Source organism: Lactuca virosa, chromosome 8 (assembly GCF_052849685.1).
Source record: "Lactuca virosa cultivar CGN04683 chromosome 8, Lactuca_virosa_CGN04683_v6, whole genome shotgun sequence".
In the NCBI taxonomy this organism is placed as follows: domain Eukaryota; kingdom Viridiplantae; phylum Streptophyta; class Magnoliopsida; order Asterales; family Asteraceae; genus Lactuca; species Lactuca virosa.
The window spans coordinates 102,449,942-102,465,268 of NC_136433.1; the positions used below are offsets into that span (position 1 = coordinate 102,449,942).

A 15,327-nucleotide genomic window follows, 5' to 3' on the forward strand; every position below is an offset into this window, starting at 1 on the left:
GCAGACTTCGACGACGAAGTCTAAGATAAGTGGGGGAGAGTTGTAACGCCCCATTTCTGGTATGTAATTTAAAAAAAGTAATTTTCATTTCTTAAGGGGTACTCGACGAGTCAGTAGCCCGACTCGTCGAGTAGAGACGGGATTTGCACGCAGTTTAAGTTGGCGACTCGACGAGTCCATATTCTCGGACTCGGCGAGTCTGCCGGTCTGGATGAAACCCTAATTTCAAGGGTTTGCACCCTATTTAAACGTCATTATAGCCCCAAAACCAGCCTCCTTCACTCCCCAGAAACTTATTCCCGAAACCCTAGCCTCCTTGTGTGTGTGTGAGTGATCTTTACCTCATAAACTAACTTTTGATACATTGATTATAACTTTTTAAGATACATGTTCCATGATTTTACGATATGACATTTGATGTTGTGATTTTTAGTAATGTTGAAACAAAAATTTTTGGGTCATATTTTCGGTTGTTACACTCGCGACTCCCAATTTCATTTGGGGTTTGGTTTCATTTGCAATTTTAGGATTTGTGAATAGTATGTATCTTGCAAATTGAAACTGAGTGATTATCCCTACTCATCATCTTCTGCAAATTTGGTGTTCCATTCTAGTGTTCAATTTTGGGTTCGATCTGGTGTAAATTTGGTTTGTTCACTATGGTTTGAAGGATTCTACCGCCTGTTTACATGGATAAATGTTGTATTAGTGTCTAAGCCCGTAACTATATTTGGTATGTACTTGACCCGGTTATGCATGGTCCTTTTTGGTTGCCTTCACCAAAGCAAATTGACAAGGTAATTTAAGGAAAGAGAGAGGATATTATGGTTTATTAATATATTATAAGAATAATATATTAAAGGAGAAATCATATTTATTTAATTAGTATTAGTCATATATTAATTAGGAATTAATTTGGTGACTAAAAGAGATTAATTAAATAAAGGGGCTTAAACTGTCAAGTGTGTGATAGTTGAGTTTTGGGCTGGGAAACCTAATGGACTAAGGGGGAAAGAAATTATGATGAAGGATAATCATATTTTCGTCCAAGGGCCTTATTCCAAAAGGTTCCTTGGGCTGCTTGGTGGCTGAGCTATCTATTAGGGTTTAGACTGAAACCCTAGCAGCCTACAGTATAAATAAGACCCATAGCCTTCAATTTTCGGCCACTTGCTTCCCAAGAGAAACCCTAGGCCAAAAATTAGCATCCTCCTCTCTCTCAAAGTTGCCTTCTTGCTTGTGTGGTGTTTGTGATCCATTAGAGGAGTTACAATTGTGACTCTAAGCTCAAGAGAAGAAGATTCAAGCTACTATTTGAAGAGGTAAACATCTAGATCTGATGTTATATGTTAATTTTGAAATTATGTATGCTAGATTAGGGTTTGTAAGTCTTGGATTCATTGCATGTATAATAGAGAAACCTAGATCCAAGCATTAGGGTTTGTATGAGCACATAGGATTGTTCTTATGCATAAAAAACCCATCAGTGGTATCAAAGCCTTGATTGGTTTCTGTTGTATGTGATGCTATGATTAATTATCTGCTGAAAAAACGTTTTCTGGCCCTCTGTTCGAACTGACTCGGCGAGTCACTTCATGGACTCGACGAGTCCACCCAACTCGGCGAGTCTAGTGAGTGACTCGGCGAGTCGGAGCATCAGACAGAGGGATTTCTGGATTTTCTTGCTGTTTTGTGGAAGGATAATTGCCTTATATGTTTCTAACTGATAAGATATGATTTTTATTGTTATTGAAAGATTATCCTTGCCAAAACACAAAATAATTACCAATTGATTAAATAATAAATTCCTTATGATTAAAATTGATTATTTGAATTAATTGGGTAACTTATCTTGCAAGAAATTGAATTAGGTCAAATATAGATAATCACTAAATTAATTGTTTGATTTATATTATTTGTTATTTGATCCCTTGTGTTTTGAAAGGTTCAAAACTTGCCCTCAAGTTTTGAAATTTAAATTCCTTGATTAAAAGTTTAATTATTGAAAAGTTTTTAATTTCAACCCTTAGAATTTTACAAGTTTAAAATTCAATCTTATACTTTATCTATTACAAGATTAATATATATATATATATATATATATATATATATATATATATATATATATAAGAATAAGCTAGTCTTATCGCTAGTAGGCCTCATTCACGAAGCCAGTCTATAAGGTGGGTATAAGGTTGCTGCCTATAAAATGGCGCTTAATGGGTGTACACTCACACCTACCGCTTGTTTGACTGGTGGAGAGTCGTTAGCCGAACGGATAGGATATGGCACTTAATTCCTCATTATAAGTATAATAGAAATAATAAAGTAACTACAATGTTTTACAAATTCCCAATCTTAGTTACTTTAGGGTAAAATGTGAAAATGATGCTATTCCATGGAATTACACTTTGTACCCTTGTCAAACGTTAGTGGAGCGTGCGTGGCTAACCGGCACACTAATTTGGGATTGACATTGGTGGCGAAGGGTGGCTCGATGTTTATCATAGATCAATGGAGCGTGCGTAGCTAACCGGCACATTGATTAGGTGATAGAGACATTGGGTGCACCATGTAGATTCGCATGGTTATTCACAACTTGTTTGCGATTCTCGGCATCCCAGTCGCAAATTTGAAGTGCATATCGAGATTTAAACATGTCATTGAAATGTTCAATGAATCTCAAAAGAAATCTAGGAATTTTCAAATACATTTAAAACTTAATCTCTTTTCGTTTTTCATGGTGAAAATTAGTGAATCGTCATTCACTTACCTTCAAATTATTTACTTTTAGATTACGGCATCCCTTTTCTAAGTTGTAAATAATGTTGTTGGATCCTAGCCCTAATTTCTCATTTGGGTGTTTAATTGGGGATTCATTACTAATCAAACTTTGTTCCTTTCTATTTCAGATGTCTAACGCAAACGCAAACAACAACGCTTCTGGGTCATTCTCGTTGATGAACCTGTGTCAAAAGGTGACATTTGATGGGTCAAATTTCAATGAGTGGATGAGATACATTCGCATGATAACTCGCTACGAGGACAAAGAATATGTCCTCGATGAGAAACTAGAAAAGATCAACCCAGAAGTTGCTACTCCTGAAGAAATGGCCGCCTTTGAGGCCCACGAGTGTGATGCTACGAAAGTTCATTGCATCATGTTGGCCACCATGAACCTCGAGGCAAGAGCGCTATGAGATCATTACCAACATGATCACCGCTAGGATGGGGAGTGGAGAATCTCTGACCGCTCATTTGCAAAGGATGCAAAGGTATGTTGATCGTCTTCTCAAACTTAATGTTAAGTTTGATGAGGATTTGGCTATCGACATCATCCTCCACTCCTTGCCTTCCTGCTACAACCAGTTCAGAATGACCTACCACATGAACAAGGAAGAGGTCACCCTGAGTAAACTTCAAGGGCTCCTGAGGACAGCTGAGAGAAACCTCAAGGACAAATCTATTGCATCATCCTCTACTGTAGCTGCTCCTGTGTTGGCAATTGGCCAAGGAAAGGGTAAAAAGAGGAAGGCTCCTTCTAAGAGCCACCAAAAGGGTAAGACCCAAGATGGTTCCTCTTCTAGTGGGACCAAAGCAGGTTCTGTTAAGCCCTCTTCTGACCCCAAGGAAGCAGAGTGCTTTTATTGCCACCAGAAGGGCCACTGGAAACGAAGCTGCCCTAAATATCTGCAAGATATTAAGGATGGTAAGATAAAGCCCACCTTTGCAGGTATGTATTTAATTAAATCTAATAACTCATCACTTGCTACTTCATGGGTCCTTGATACTGGATGTGGTTACCACATTTGTTCTGATTTGCAGGGGCTAAGAGAAAGTAGGGAAGTGGAGCATGGAAGGATAAACTTGAACATGGGAAACAAGAAGTCTTCACCAGTCACCAAGATCGGAGTTTATTCCTTAGTGTTGAGTAGTGGGTTAGGGCTAGATTTAAATAATTGTTGCTATTCGCCAGAAATGGCAAGGAACATCATTTCTTTTCATGGATTGTTTAGACAAGGTTTCAGATATTCATTTGATAATAGTAATGGTTCTATTAATGCTTATTTGAATGGTGTTTTTTATTTCAATGCATTACCTTGTAATGGGATTTATGAATCTGTGTTGATTATAGATAATTTAGGAAATGATGTTTTGAATATTGATTCGTCCACAAGTTTGGACAAAGCATGCTTGTGGCATTGTCGCCTTGGCCATGTTAACAAGAAACGCATAGCCCAACTCCAAAAGGATGGAGTTTTGGAGTCATTCGACCTTAGGGATGATGACGTGTGTGAGTCTTGTTTACTTGGGAAGATGACCAAGTCACCCTTTACTGGCACATGTGAAAGGGGTGAGGGTGTATTGGATCTCATACATACTAATGTATGTGGACCCTTTAGATCCACCACAAGGGACGTTTGTCGCTTCTACGTGACTTTTACAGATGATTATAGCAGATATGGATATATCTACTTAATCAAGCAGAAGTCAGAAACCTTTGAAAAGTTCAAAGAGTTCAAGAATGAAGTAGAGAATGAATTGGGCAGGAAAATCAAGATGCTTCGATCTGATCGAGGAGGAGAGTACCTAAGTCTTGAGTTTCACGACTATCTAAAATAATGTGGAATAGTTTCGCAATTGACGCCTCCTAGAACGCCACAATTGAATGGTGTGGCTGAGAGAAGTAATCGAACCTTGTTGGACATGGTTCGTTCTATGATGAGTCGTGCTTCGTTATCAATCTCATTCTGGGGGTATGCCTTAGAGACTGCCGCCCATATCCTTAACTTAGTTCCCACCAAGAAAGTTGCCAAAACACCTCACGAGATGTGGACAGGGAAAGCTCCCTCGTTAGCACATATCAAGGTTTGGGGTTGTGAAGCTTTCGTAAGACGAGAGACTCACGACAAGCTAGAACCTCGTAGTGAGAAGTGTTATTTCATCGGCTATCCACAGAAGTCTTTTGGCTATCTTTTCTATAGACCAAGTGACAATGTTGTCTTTGTTGCTAGGAGAGGGGTTTTCAGAGAGAGAGAACTCATAAGTCAAGGAGACAGTGGGAGTCAGATTAACCTTGAAGAGCTTCAAGAGTCAAGAGATGAAGGAACCTCTGAAACTGGCGTTCAACCTGAGGAAGAAACTCCTGTTGAACCAATTGACCAGTCCTTACCTCTTAGACGTTCGAGTAGAGTTAGTGTTCTACCCCAGTTTTATGGGTTCCATGTTACTATTGAAGGGGATATGTTTATTAGTGACAGTACACTAATAAATCTGGACGAACCTAATAGCTACAAGGAAGCCATGGCAGGCCCAGAGTCTGCAAAATGGAAAGAGCCAATGGACAGCGAGATACAGTCCATGTATGACAACCAAGTTTGGAATTTGGTTGATAATGTACCAGGTCGCAAGACAGTCGGGTGCAAGTGGATCTTCAAGAAGAAGACATATATGGATGGGAAAGTGCACACTTATAAAGCGAGATTGGTCGCGAAGGGCTTTACTCAAACTCCTGGAGTTGACTATGATGAGACCTTCTTGCCAGTTGCTAAAATAAAGTCTATTAGGGTAATGCTCGCAATAGTTGCGTTTCATGACTATGAAATATGGCAGATGGACGTTAAAACCGCTTTCCGTAATGGGAAGTTGGATAAGGATGTTTACATGAATCAGCCAGAGGGTTTTGTCGATGCAAAGCATCCCAATAGAGTGTGCAAGCTTGAAAAATCCATTTATGGATTAAAGCAAGCGTCTCGCAAATGGAATCTTTGTTTTGACGAGAAGGTCAAAGAGTTTGGTTTTCTGCGAAGCGAAGATGAGTCATGTGTGTATGTCAAAGCCAGTGGGAGTATAGTGAGCTTCCTCGTATTGTATGTCGATAACATACTACTCATAGGAAACGACATCCCAACCTTGCAGGAGGTCAAGTCCTGGCTTGGGAAATGTTTCGCTATGAAGGACCTCGGAGAGGCTGCGTATATTCTGGGAATAAGGATAGTGAGAGACAGAAGTAAGAGACTGATAGGACTCAGTCAGGATACATACTTGGAAAAGGTACTAAAGCGTTTTAGTATGGAAAATTCCAAGAAAGGGGAGTTGCCAATTCAATGCAATACCAAACTGAGTAAGACTCAGAGCCCGAGTACAGAGGCAGAGATAGGTGATATGAGCCGAGTACCTTACGCTTCCGCAGTTGGCTCGATAATGTACGCTATGACCTGTACTCGCCCTGATGTGGCCTTTGCTTTGAGCATGGTCAGCAGATATCAAGGGAACCCTGGTAGAGCGCATTGGATTGCTGTCAAGAATATTCTTAAGTACCTACGAAGGACCAAGGAATGGTTTCTGGTCCTCGGTGGGAGTGATGACTTAAGGGTACGAGGGTACAGTGATGCTAGTTTTCAGACGGATCAGGATAATTACCGATCACAATCAGGCTGGGTCTTTACCCTGAACGGAAGAGTAGTGACTAGGAAAAGTTCCAGGCAAGAGACCGTAGCTGATTCAACGTGCGAGTCAGAGTACATTGCAGCAAGCGAGGCATCAAAGGAGGCTATATGGTTGAAGAACTTCATTGGAGACCTTGGAGTTATGCCATCCATAAAGGAGCCCATGGAAATTTTTTGTGATAACGAAGGAGCGGTTGCCTTAACCAAGGAACCAAGGGACCATGGCAGATCTCGACATATCGACAGAAAATACCATTTTATTAGACATCGGGTAGAAGAGGGACTCCTCGTTGTGAAGAGGGTATCGTCAGAAGATAACCTAGCAGATCCCCTTACGAAGGGACTGAGTAGGGTCAAGCATTTGAAGCACGCTAGGAGCGTTGGACTAAAGTACGATATTAGTTTAGATTAGATAGGTAGGAAACTTGTAATGGATAATTTTGTATTCAACATTTGATGATTAAATAAAGGTGTGTTATTTATAAGAAAGGTTACTATCTTGTGTTGATTATTTATCTGTTGTTTCGATTTTGCATGTTTTGACTTCCTGAATAATAAGATTATTCGAACAGGTCCACAGTCGCTCATATGTTGGAAGTAGATATGAATGAAGATTGTCATAAATTCGTTTGTAGATTGTCTAAAAGGTTTTAGATATAGCAAAGGTTTGCTACAAAGTTTATGAGTGCTTATGAAATATGTTTTGAGCATTGGAATAAACCCGCACTTGCTAGTATCACTTCATGAAAGTTATCACGAGTGATCGCAAGATGATAATATCATATAGTCTTTAAACCTAGAGATATGGTTATTGTTTGCTAGTTGATTATGCATTGATAATACGAAAACGCATCAGTAACTTGATGTTATAAAACGTACTATTGTGTATAACTTAGCTAGTGGATAATAAAAGCATATAAGTCGAAGTTTATCTGCTCCTTTTATTCTAAGAGAATAAAAGCGATATCTTGGCCACTCTGATTTGGTTTGACTTATGTGTTGGGCCCGGTCAGGATGAAGTTGATGTGTTCAACTAAATTCTATGTCGAACAAATTGGAGATCGAGAAACAAAATATTGGACAATAAGTATTGTCGGCATGATATCTAGAACAGAGGATTATACGATCCCTTATCTGAAGGACAGAATTTTGATCAGAGTTGACAGAAGCGTACAAGAGCTACGATTGCTAACCAGATCTTGAAGTCGTATGTGAGATATAGTTACTAGACTTATCCAAGTGGGAGACTGTTGGATTAGTGTCTAAGCCCGTAACTATATTTGGTATGTACTTGACCCGGTTATGCATGGTCCTTTTGGGTTGCCTTCACCAAAGCAAATTGACAAGGTAATTTAAGGAAAGAGAGAGGATATTATGGTTTATTAATATATTATAAGAATAATATATTAAAGGAGAAATCATATTTATTTAATTAGTATTAGTCATATATTAATTAGGAATTAATTTGGTGACTAAAGAGATTAATTAAATAAAGGGGCTTAAACTGTCAAGTGTGTGATAGTTGAGTTTTGGGCTGGGAAACCTAATGGGCTAAGGGGGAATGAAATTATGATGAAGGATCATCATATTTTCGTCCAAAGGCCTTATTCCAGAAGGTTCCTTGGGCTGCTTGGTGGCTGAGCTATCTATTAGGGTTTAGACTGAAACCCTAGCAGCCTACAGTATAAATAAGACACATAGCCTTCAATTTTCGGCCACTTGCTTCCCAAGAGAAACCCTAGGCCAAAAATTAGCATCCTCATCTCTCTCAAAGTTGCCTTCTTGCTTGTGTGGTGTTTGTGATCCATTAGAGGAGTTACAATTGTGACTCTAAGCTCAAGAGAAGAAGATTCAAGCTACTATTTGAAGAGGTAAACATCTAGATCTGATGTTATATGTTAATTTTGAAATTATGTATGTTAGATTAGGGTTTGTAAGTCTTGGATTCATTGCATGTATAATAGAGAAACCTAGATCCAAGCATTAGGGTTTGTATGAGCACATAGGATTGTTCTTATGCATAAAAAACCCATCAATAAACACATACACACATACCCATCAATTTCAGATTCAATGAAGAAGATGGTGACCAACCACCATCATAGAAAGAACCCACCACTAGCAGCCACCCCCTTCACTCTCCTTCTCTTTCCCCTACAACAAAACACACATGTACATACTAAAAATCAAAACACACAAACACAGGAGACATATAATAAAGAAATCAACATCATTTTGGGTTCTCTGTATGCGAGACCTTCATCTTCTATGTTCATCTGATTTTAGCCCATGTGCAAAGAAATCGTCATCTCTAGCATTTTAGATTCACTCCATTAGATTTTTACCTGGGATTCTATCATCAGGATTCATCAAAATTTTGGTTTGGGTTAATTATTTTGGTATCATCTTCGATTTTGAGTTTGATTCTGGCATAGTTTGATTTCGTCTTCTTCTGATTTTGGTTTAGGGTTTGTGTTTGGTTTTTGTATCCGAATTTTGTACTTGATCTAGATTGCTATAAGTTTCGATTTTTTGATTTGATTTCTGAGTGGGATGTTGGCCATAGAACAGGGAAATAAGATGGTGGGTTCAAAGGTCTACTATGGCTAACCTGGATCGTTTGAGTTTTGATTTTGGGTTGTTTTTCGTATTGTCATACCATCTACACAGGATTCAAGTTCCGTGTTCATCTTCTTCAGTGTATGTCTCACACAATCGGTAAAGGAAAGAAATAAAATAGGGTGAATGGTATACAATCCAAATGCAAGAATCAATTATTTGAGAAGGGTAAATCGGATCTTTGATGGTGGAATCGAATGTTTGTAAGAAAGAAATTGCATCTCTAATGCTAGAATCGATTATGAACAAGGGTTGGATCGAAGGTTGGATCGCAAGTGGGTTTGCACAGGAGAGAGAGAGAGAGAGAGAGAGAGAGAGAGAGAGAGAGAGAGAGAGAGAGAGAGAGAGAGAGAGAGAGAGAGAGAGAGAGAAATGTGGGCCCAAATTAATTATTTATTTTCTTTTTCATTTTAATTAAATAGAAAAAACATAAAAAAAAAAAGTATATCAGAAGGGCATTACAGTCATTTTAATTTTACGAGGGACCAAATATGCGTACAAACATGGCCAAAAGGACCACGAAGCCAAAAAAGTCAGGGTTTGAACTAAAATCCTAAAAAATTACATACCACAGGGACATTTTTGCAGTTTTGTCTATAATATATAATGTTTGCAAAAAATTTACTTAGCACTTTTTGTCTATAGAAATAAATGTATAAATTTTAAAATATATTTTTTTATGTTAAAAATGACGAAAATTAATACAAACTAATTTTTTATCTTTTTTTTATATTTAATTTCTCTTTTACTTTCTTATCACCAGAATGTGTGGCAAAAACAAGTCTCCCATGTCTCATAAAAATAATCTTGATCAGAAATGAATATCTACCTTGCATAATATGACGCAACAATCATTATTCGTTACTATAAAATATATTCTTTTAACACTGTCATAAAATATAATGAATGATTCTAATATCATTTTGTTTGGAGGCTAGTCCTTTGAATTTAAAGGTTAGCTTTTAATAATTACTAGAGTATTCCCTATAAATCTCTTTATATCATTTTAATTCGATATTATCTGTGGGGTTTTATCTACATCTGTAAGACTGTAACTGTGTAAGCTCAATGCATATATAAGTTTTTGTACTTAAAAAGCTGCAACGTTAGAAAAAGGTACTCGGAAAAAAACAAACATAATATGAAGCTTTGACTAAACAATCATAATTGATGTCACATGCACCGTGTACCCTAGTGTTGCATCACAAAGGACTACTTTAGATGATTGTTGGCTTTTACCCTGTTTCTCTTAGGGAAAAAGATATTTAACATTCAACCTCCATGGTTTTCTTACTATATTCATTTTCAAGAAGAGATGAGCGTAGTCCTAGACCGATCTGATACTGAACCAGAACGAATTGGTCTGTACAGTTTATTTTAGACAAAATTTAGGACGGAAACCACACCCATGTGAAGTGTATTGGGACCAGTTCAGAAGATATAAATATGAAAAACATCATAATATATTCTTATATTTTTTTTATTAAATTTTATAAAATATTATTTAATACAGTATCATCAATTTCTAGGAAAAGTATTTATGGTAAGTTTTTAATTGATTTAATTGGAAAAATCGAAATTTATTTTCATCCGTTTATGTATCAAATTCTTTTATTTCTAACTACAATGTTTATGCATAACTTTACCATCAAAATTATTGGTTTTTATCAAATATATACGTTAATTAGTACCATTTTATTTTCGTTTTTTGTACAATAATACATAAAAGTTGATCTAGATTTGTTAATTATTTATAACAAAGTTATAAAAATATTAAAAATTTTACTTTGAAGTTAAAAAAAACAGTTTATTTTAGTAGCTTGCAGATGTTAAAAAAACAAACAGTCTTTTTTTTTCAGACTGCAGACGTTCGATCCACCTTTTCTACTGCAGAGGTCTACAGATTTGGTCCGCAGACTGCAGACATTTTGTCCCAGAAAAGACAAACAACACCTAAGGGACTTTTTGATCTAATGCAAACGAATACTAGTGAAGGTGGCACATTGCTTGTGTATGACAAATTGACAATGGCGTTAACACGATTAGCATTTCATAAAGTATGCGATCATGAGAACGAAGCTTCAACCGCATTATAAGAATTGTATTTCATTTTCTAGTTTAATGTATTCTACCTATACCCATGTTTTTATTTTGTAGTTTTAAAAGTATATATTGGTTGGAGTTGAATCTAATTTGCAAAAGAAAAGCCAAAAAACTTAATTATCCCATTATCTGGTTTGAAAAAAAATTGTTTGTATATGATCCAAACCCGATTATACCAAATCAAACATTTCCTGGCCCAATCTGGGTTTTGGTAAAAACCGGTTTTCCACTTCCAAATAAATCATAACTTTAAAATCCTGATCTGATAAAATCCGACCCATATACCTTTTTCGTCGTTCATCCCGTGTCTTCTTCCGCCCAAAACAATCAGATTTTGCTACATATTATTAAATTATGTAGTACACTCTTATTTTTTTTATTATTCATTTGTAATTTCAGTTTATGACGATTTTTTAATTGTTAAAACTTTTAATTAGCATTATTTCTAAACGTAATGGTAAATTGGCCATTTTTACATATTGAAATTGTTGTTTCAATCCAAAAATATTATAAATAAAATAAAATAAAGTTTATACATAACCTGCTCCAGAAAAAAAAAAGTTTATTTAATCATTCAACCAACATTTTACCCATACACCATTTAATATTTGAATAAAAATAAACATGTTTTGTTTTTTTAAATTATTTTGGGTTAGGTAATCAAATAATAGTCTTTCCTACTTTCACCAAAACAACCATCTTTTTCCTGTTGAACCTTTAACACTCACTGCAACTGGTTCATCGTCTTTTTTCCTATTTTCAAGTCCTTCCTTTAATGCCTCCATTCTTTTCCTGCATAACATGTGCAATGAAATCACAGAATTTTTTAAAATAAATAATATCATCAAGAATGTACGATAAGTGGTACTTGGTTGGACCACGACTGTTAATGTTAGAGATTTTCAGGTCTTTAATGGTCATGGACCGATTGATTTTCCATTTGCAGAAAATATATAATATGTGGGTCTTTAATAATTAAATATATCAAATAAATAAGTATAGGGTACAAGAATTAATAAAATTGGTACTGAATATTACTTGGTATCTGTAAGACGACCATGTAAACTCCATCTTTGGCGAAACCCTTCTGCTCCTTCCATCCCACTTGCAAGAATCAATCGCCTACAAATGCAAGTTATTAAAAAAAAAAAAAAAAAAAAAAAATATTTAAACTAGTATCATTAGCAATTAACAATAAATAATAACATACCTCTCTAAAGTTGTGGTTTCGGACTCTAGTTGAGAAGCTCTTTCTTTTGCTTGATCTAAGGGCATTGATAACCCTAATCTATACTCGCTATCTTGAAGACGTTTTCTTAGTTCCTTATCCTAACATATTTAATATTTATCTTTGCAATTCAAAATCATCGCAAATGTAAAATAAAAAATAAAAAAGAAAGGAAAAGTATACCCTTTTTTCTGCACACTCTCGATACAAAGCGATCTCTTCTTGACAAAATGGCTCTATATCATTAACTTGCAGACCTAAAGTATATAAATGAGAAGAAACTACAAACAATAAGTTGTGATGAAGAATGGGAAAATTTAATTGATTGGGAAATGAAGATAAATAACTTACACAAAAAAAGGTTTCTCAAAATCCCATCACACAAATTAACACCTTCAAGGACATGTGAAGCAATTTCAGGTGGAATGAGTGGTGATGGTGGTCCTAACATCAGATCATCTCCAACAAGAACCGTTTCCTCCATTGTTGGTTGGGAATCGACTGAACATTCATTCCAAATTTCCAATCACAAGTCACAACACTCATATATATCATACAAATTATAAATTAATATAAATATATGTAATGAACAAAAAACAAAATGAACCAACATACCATCCATGATTCTTCCTTTTGATAACGTTGTTCTCTGTAAATACACAAAGTAAATGGAATCAGTAAATGCTGCAAACAGAGATCCGGATATGGGGAAAAAATTGGACAACGAATTTGTAAAAAAAAAAAAAAAAAGTAAAACCGGGAAAAATTTACAAACTTACGTTAAAATGAAAACACACAAAGGTTTTTGAAACTATGAAACAATAACACAATAGTAAGATTCTCATCTAAACTAATGAAATCATTCAGCTCTTCTAGGATATATGAATCAATATCATGGGTTTTATCATTTATTTCATTTTTTACAGATAATAAATGATTAATACTTTCTTTGTAAGGACCGTATGAATTGGGTTAGACCTAAAATTGGTTATATTGAAACTAGTGTGTTTTTGTTTTAGGTGAATAAAGGAATTGGAAACTGCAATAGCAATACATGATTGGCTTTATGATTGAACAATAATAGTATTTAGTATATTTGTAAAACCATCCAACTTCTGTTGTCCCCACCTATTAAGCTTGAATTTTTGTTTTATTATTTTATTTAGCTTTTGGTATTGGTGTAAATGAACATGACATATGACATGGCAGGAGGATTTGTTATATAGGTGGACCTCTTTTTATCTAATACTAGAATAACTTAATCAAACTACAAAAACAATCAAATGTAGACATGAGACAAAACAACAAACAGTTGGTGTGCACCCTAGCAAAGGAAGAAGTAATTGCTAATATTCATCTGTTCATGAATAGCATTCAAATTTCACATTTGGTTACAAGACAAGGAGACAAAAGAGCAAACAGTTGGTGTGCACCACAGTAAGACAACCGGTTAACAAATATGAGGCAAATTAACAAACACCTGGCGTGCATGTTATCCTTATTTGAAAACAACGGCTAAAGAAACATGTGTATGCATTATAACTAACCAAAGAGAAAGAAAATAAGAGAATCGTATTCTATATAAATCAGAGGAACATTTTAAAAACATAGAAAACCTTTTACAGGGGAAAAGGCATATACGTATGGAAAACCAAAACAGAAGGGGGACGTTACCTGAAAGGTCTTGCTGTTATCAACGATCAGTCGGTTTATATCGATTGGTGACAAGCGTGTATTCGGAAGTAATGGATGCAAATGTGATAGAAAGTAATGGAACTTGAGTCTTTGACTCTTGAGTCTTTGCCTAGGGATGAAAATGGGTCTAAACCCGACCCGGCAAACCTGGAACTCGTTAACTGGATTTTGTAGAATCGGAAATCGGACCGGTATATAATTCGGTTTTAGATACGGTACCGGGTAAAATGGTCTAGAATCGGAGAATCCGGAAACATCAAAGTGGGTATGATGGAACCAGGTAAAGTAGGTTTAAAACCGAAAAACTCAGAAAAAACGGATTTTTTTGGTAATTACTTGCTACTTAGTGGGTTGAACTTTGAAAATTTTCATATTGATATACCGACTTCGGAGGACTGTAAGTTATTGAATATGAACCCAAAATTGACAAAATTATAGTATATGATCGTAAAAACTCAAAACTACATTCTGGAAAAAATCATATGTTAATTTAACTTTAAACAAATGAGATACGCATGTTTTAACATTTTCACATAATAGAAAGTTAAAAACAAATAGTTGAAAAGTTGAAAATTTTCAACTTTGAGGGACTGTAATTCATTGAATATTAAACCAAAAATGACAAAATTATATTCTAACTCATATACAAACTCTAAACTACAAGTTGGGAAAAACCGCATGTCAATCCGACTTCGTACGAATTAGATATGCATGTTTTAAAATTTTCACAAAATACAAAAATGTTGAAAAACTAAAAACTTCCAACTTTGATATCTCGACTTTGGGAGACTGTAAGTCATTGAATATAAACTCAAAATTGACAAAAATAAAGTTTAAAATAATGTACAAACTCTAAAATACACTCTAGAAAAAAACGTATGTCAATCTGACTTTAAACGAATGATATATGCATATTTTAACATTTCCACAGAATACAAAATACAAAAACAAATAGCTGAAAAATTGAAAATTTTCAGCTTTAATAACCCGACTTCGGGGGACTGTAATTTATTAAATATTAAACCAAAAATGACAACATTATAGTCTAAACTCATATACAAACTCTAAACTACAAGTTGGAAAAAAATCGCATGTCAATCCGACTTCAAACAAATTAGATATACATGTTATAAAATTTTCACATAATGCAAAAAAACTGAAAAACTAAAAACTTTCAACTTTGATATCTCGATTTTGGGGGACTGTAAGTCAATGAATATAAAATTAAAAATG

The 15,327-nt window shown here is 35.4% G+C and overlaps 1 protein-coding gene across 2 annotated transcripts; it reads right to left on the minus strand.

Annotated features, from left to right (window-relative positions):
- Positions 1-11,716: 11,716 nt before the first annotated feature.
- Positions 11,717-14,238, minus strand: LOC145133382 (uncharacterized). Of its 2 annotated transcripts, none has more exons than XM_079068325.1 (7): positions 14,074-14,238; positions 13,015-13,048; positions 12,751-12,900; positions 12,583-12,656; positions 12,382-12,500; positions 12,210-12,293; positions 11,717-11,963 (listed from the first exon to the last, which is right to left on the minus strand). In XM_079068325.1, exons 2-7 carry the CDS (start codon positions 13,019-13,021, stop codon positions 11,855-11,857), a joined length of 543 nt encoding a protein of 180 aa, XP_078924451.1. In that variant the 5' UTR covers positions 13,022-13,048; positions 14,074-14,238; the 3' UTR covers positions 11,717-11,854. The 2 variants fall into 2 exon arrangements, with proteins under 2 accessions (XP_078924451.1, XP_078924450.1); XM_079068324.1 differs by lacking the exon at positions 14,074-14,238 and adding an exon at positions 13,179-13,427.
- Between the last annotated feature and the right edge of the window lie 1,089 nt (positions 14,239-15,327).

What these genes read in the sequence shown, in the direction of transcription:
- LOC145133382 (XM_079068324.1), bottom strand. Translation starts at nt 13,244, where the DNA reads ATGAGAATCTTACTATTGTGTTATTGTTTCATAGTTTCAAAAACCTTT. An exon ending in TTGTGTGTTTTCATTTTAAC is followed by an intron (nt 13,049 to 13,178) that starts GTAAGTTTGTAA and finishes GTGTATTTACAG; the next exon opens with AGAACAACGTTATCAAAAGG. An exon ending in AAAAGGAAGAATCATGGATG is followed by an intron (nt 12,901 to 13,014) that starts GTATGTTGGTTC and finishes ATGAATGTTCAG; the next exon opens with TCGATTCCCAACCAACAATG.